The 4,925-nt window shown below is 43.3% G+C and overlaps 1 protein-coding gene across 1 annotated transcript in view; it reads left to right on the top strand.

The window, feature by feature from the left end:
• sucla2 (succinate-CoA ligase ADP-forming subunit beta) overlaps nucleotides 1–4,887 on the top strand; it is a 78,605-nt gene extending 73,718 nt beyond the window's left edge. The window contains exons 10-11 of the mRNA XM_037686637.1: nucleotides 2,009–2,097; nucleotides 3,631–4,887. Of these exons, the coding sequence (XP_037542565.1) occupies nucleotides 2,009–2,097; nucleotides 3,631–3,705 (164 nt within the window). The 3' untranslated portion in view covers nucleotides 3,706–4,887. The remainder of the gene's footprint in view (nucleotides 1–2,008; nucleotides 2,098–3,630) is intronic.
• The last annotated feature ends 38 nt before the right edge of the window (nucleotides 4,888–4,925 follow it).

Raw genomic sequence — 4,925 nt, 5'->3', positions numbered from 1 at the left:
AATCAACATATTTTTCCTTTAAAATGTTACATTTACTCAGATTAAACTTTTGATCTGTCATCTATGTTATATTACGAATAAAATATTGACATTTGCCATCTCCACATCATTGCATTCAGTTTTTATTCACAATTTGGTTAGTGTCCCAACTTTTTTGGAATCCAGTTTGTAGAAAATTCTAAAGGGTACACAAACTTTCAACCACCACTGTACACACTTTTTTCTACACCTCTAGGTGTAGACAAAATTTCAGTCCAAATATCGAAGGCATACATTTTTCCACCCACTCCTGCTTCTGCTCTTTGTCCAGTGAACCTTATCGGCGGCTCTCTTTACATATCTTCCAAATTGTAAATTATGGCACTGGTCAGCTGGGTTCTCAACACAACGGATACTATTTTCTTGATGAGAAGACTGGGCGAAGGAGAGCCTTTTTGCCTTGATGGGACACTTGCAGCAGGATACACGATGGATTCCTGGGGGCAGTGGAAGATCATGTCTGTCCATATTGTCTGTTGAGGATGTAGAAGATGCGTACATAATTGGATTTATGATAACAGGATTTCTGCTTTTTGGAGTTGGTGGTTCCCCGGCATATCGACAAATGCAGAAAAACATTGGCAGCTGTTCTGACCATTGTAAGGCTGCCTGGCTTGTGTGATGGAATGTGCCGTGCTTTGAGCATTCAGACTCAAATGTTGTGTGAGCTGAGCCATAAGCTGAATGCGATTTCTGAGAATCGCAGGCCCCTTGCGGCTCCTGAAACTTGCTGGCAGGAAGGACGTGGCCTTGGAGAAGCTACAAGCTCGGCCCGGCAGTGCTGACCACAAAAATTTGGCTGTTTGGAGTCGCCGTTGAAACATACCAGTAGAACTATAAGGCAGACAGAAATCAAACACAGTCAACCCGACCCAAAATAACTTTTGCTATCTGAGTCTGGCTCCCCCGCGTCGGCCTTGAATTGTTCATTTATCCCAAACTCTCCTGGATGTTATGTGAACAAGAAGCTCTGCCCCCCCACACCCCACCTGCTTCCTTCCCGAGGACATCTGTGGACCTGTATCAGAGCTGAGCCGGCTGATTGACACTGCACCATCTCTTATGAGGACTATGGAACTATCTGGCAGTGTCCACGAATAAACTCACTGCCTTTGCCAGCCTTCCTCATGTAGATGCATTATGTCATCAATAAGTTGCTTTTTCTGTGCTGAGGTTTTCTTTGCATCTTTCACACTGTGTCCCGTCTAGGATTGATTTTTTTAATGATTTTTTTTAAACCTCCTCTTCTCTTGTGTTTCTATTTTCCTTATTTAAATGAAAAAGGCAGCGCCTCCCATGAGACAGCAGCCTCAGACACCTCCGTCTCCCCATGTCTGTTTGTTTGTGTTTTATTTGGGCGGCTGTACTGAAATGTAATTTTGCTGTGGTTTGGTGCAATGACAATGAAGCTGATTCTGATGTACTACTATAGGTTTTATGTTTGTCACTGAAAGAAATGCTTCCATCAGTCAATGCCCCACAGACTGCAGCACCACTACACACTGTATACAGTGTATACAGTGTACTTTTACTAAGGTCATGTACACAGTATAATCCCATCCCACAGCAGAGCACACTGAGCTATCACTTCAGGGTTATCAAAACTAAAAAAGTCCAATAATCCCGGTATACAATCCAACAGTTTTCAGTCAGCAAAACTACATGATCACTTCAGCAGCTTTTACTACAGTTCCACTTCCTGCCACTTAAGCAAGTTTGCAGCTTCTGACTTTGTGCTAATGTTGTTTTTTGAGACTTTTTTTGCTTTTTGAGAGATGTCTTAATGGTTCTCATGAATCCAGAAATACTTGTCCACTTCATTAGTCAAGTCTCGAAAACATAAATAGAATAACGTATGTCACAGATTTGTTGTTAAAAACAGCCACCCTGATGGTGAGAGCTTCTCAGAGTTTCATGTGTTAAAGTTTCATTGCTTACAAAAAGTAAATAACATCTTTTCTGTCTTCAGGAACTAGAGTGGACGATGCCAAAGCTCTGATTGCTGCCAGTCCACTAAAAATATTGGCCTGCGACGACCTCGATGAAGCTGCAAAAATGGTACACACATCCATTTATTTGAACTTCTGGATTATTTTGACTTTACCACCATGTGTTAGCATTAAACGATAGAGAGGAGCCGGTGAGACGAAGGTGGTGTTTCTGAATGAACGGTGGTGGACAGGTCACACAGAGCTCCGATCTGCTAACAGGAGCTCACAGGAGAGTTGAGAGCAGGAGTCGCATCACATTTATATCTGCAGCTTTTATTTGGCTCACAGCAGTGACAGTATGATAATCCTCTGTGGCGTTGGGTTAACATCCATCCATCCATTATCTTTACCTGCTTCTTCCTGTTTGGTTCGCGGGGGTCACTGGTGCCCATGTCCAGCTATCAGTAGATATGTTTACATGGACATAAGTAATCAGATTAAATGGCCATTTGGATTCAAATGCATCATGTAAACGCCCCATTCGGGTTATTTTTTGTTTATTCAGCTCAATCCAAAAGAATTTGTAATCAGAACGAGATGGGTGGTTTATGCCGATTCATAATCCGAAAGGTGCGCATGTAAACACTTAATCTGTTCGTTGTATTCCGACTGTGGAAAATTGACCTGACTGCGCATGTGCGACCTATGTCATTTCCGCCTGGCTACTGCTAATAATGTTAGCACGTCGAGGAAGTAAAACTGGTCGGTGAGCGACAACATTTCTACTAGAAACTCTGAAAGAGCTCAGAATGCTGTGTATCACCTGCAGCTCAGTCAGGGAGTGCAGCAACGTCTCCACCGTCAGTAAAACCTGTCCAGGGTCCATTCTGGTGCTCAGGTTGTTGACGTTCATCCTGGAAGTAAACCGGAAGTAGAACTTCTTCTTCTGTGTTTTTTTTAAGGAGAGTTTACCGCTCTGCACATGTCAGTACTTCTGTTCAGAACAAAGCCCGCTGCATGTAAACACTCATGAACAGATTGAGTCCATGTAAACAATACTTTTGAATTATTCAAACAGAACACATTTCAATACGATCAAAGAATGTTGCACATGTAAACATAGCTACTGTGTGAGGGGCGGGGGACACTCTGGACAGGTCTCCAGTCCATCACAGGGACACATGGAGACAAACGAGACAAACAACCATTCTCTCTCTCACCTTGGGACAATTTAGAGTTACCAATCAGCCTAACATGAATGTTTTTGGTCTGTGGGAGGAAACTGGAGTAACTGGGAGAAAACCCATGCAGCATGGAGAGAACATGCAAACTCCACCCAGAAAAGTCTCGGGCTGGGCTTTGAACCGGCAACCTTCTCGCTGAGAGTGAGCCACCGTGCCTGTTGGTTTAAAATGACATTTTGAAACCAGATTTGGTTTGAAATCTACTTTAGTGCAAAAGAGTTAAAGTATAAAATAATCACTTTATAATTGCCCAGCTTCATTTATATACACTTTTTTAAAGAACCACTAAGGACCAGTGTTGTGCTAAACTTCCTCAAGTAAGAGCTAAAATGTTGAGCAGCTAAACACGATGTGACGATGAGTGAACGGAAGAAAGTTTGATTTGTTCCAGTAAAGGTGAACTCTTGTGTTCACAGGTTGTAAAGCTTTCTGAAATAGTGTCTTTGGCCAAAGAAGCTCAAGTGGACATCACCTTCCAGCTGCCCATTTAAACCATCAACAGACGCAGTGAGCCGTGACTCCACGCCCCCACTGACCTCTCCAGACGTCTTCATAGTGTTTGTGCTTCAGTGGTGTGACGGCACGATTCTGAACAGCTTCACTTTACAGAAAACACCGTTTCCTCTTTGCTGTCTCACCCCCACCCTCCAGGTCAACCCTCCAAAGTTTGATTGCAGCCAGTTCGATGCGCAGGAACCCCAACTTTTATTCCCCTCTATTCACAGACGTCTCTTTACGTCTGTACATCCTCCTCAGATCTGTTTCAGCATATTCTTCCACGTTTAACATCTGTTTTTGACTCTGGAATTAGTTTGTATTTCCAACATTTGAAGCGAGTCAGGATCAGACGAAAAGGATTTGAGTTTTAAAAGTAGTCTGTATTAAGAACATAAACCTGGACGGAGCCGCGCCTCACTTCTCCCCTGTGACACACACAAACAGCGCAGTAGCACTGATGTAGATCTTTAGATGCTAATAGAAGCAGAACACGTGCAGAATCCTCGCAGCATCACTTTCAGTTCTTTCTCTCCTGCTTCAGGCAGAAGTGTTCAACAGCTGATTCATTATCCACCGACGTTTGCTTCATGAAACGTTTCAGTTTCACTCAGAGCGTCTGCAGGCAGTATGCACGCACGTTGTCATGATGATGATCCATTTACCTGAAGATCTGAACGGGCCACAGTTCTTTGTTTAGGTTACTGTCCATGACGGCTGCACACTTGGATGCATTTATTTGTGCAGATATCAGAATACGTCCAGGGTTTTCCATCAGACATCATTTCCATTCATGCAATCCGTTACAAAAGTGACATAAATGCACCAAAAACAGCCTTTTGTTGTTTTAAGATGCCAACATGAAATCTGCTGGTGTGTTTTTATCAGCTGAGGAGGAACTAAGACGCTTTCCTGCTGGTTCATCACACACTTCATTTAGGTAAGTTCAGACTACAGAAACATTTGCAGTTTCTTTCCCCACTCCCCTTGGTATTTTAAAAGTTACAGGAAATGAACTTTTTACTACTAAAGTTTTCAGTTATTGACTGACTGCATCACCTTCATCGTGCCACAGAACACCTGCTGCTTTCTTTCGGTTCGTCTTAGTTCTGTATGTCAGGCTGGTGTTGCAGTGCTGCATCCTCAGCTAACACCTGTAGTTTCCTCCTCCTCCTCCTCCTCCTCCTCCTCCTCCTCCTCCTCCTCCTCCTCCTCC

Source organism: Nematolebias whitei, chromosome 13, assembly GCF_014905685.2.
Source record: "Nematolebias whitei isolate Nwh7 chromosome 13, NemWhi1, whole genome shotgun sequence".
Lineage (NCBI taxonomy): Eukaryota > Metazoa > Chordata > Actinopteri > Cyprinodontiformes > Rivulidae > Nematolebias > Nematolebias whitei.
The sequence above is the reverse complement of the archived record's forward strand: the minus strand, read 5'-3'. Positions and strand labels throughout refer to the sequence as shown.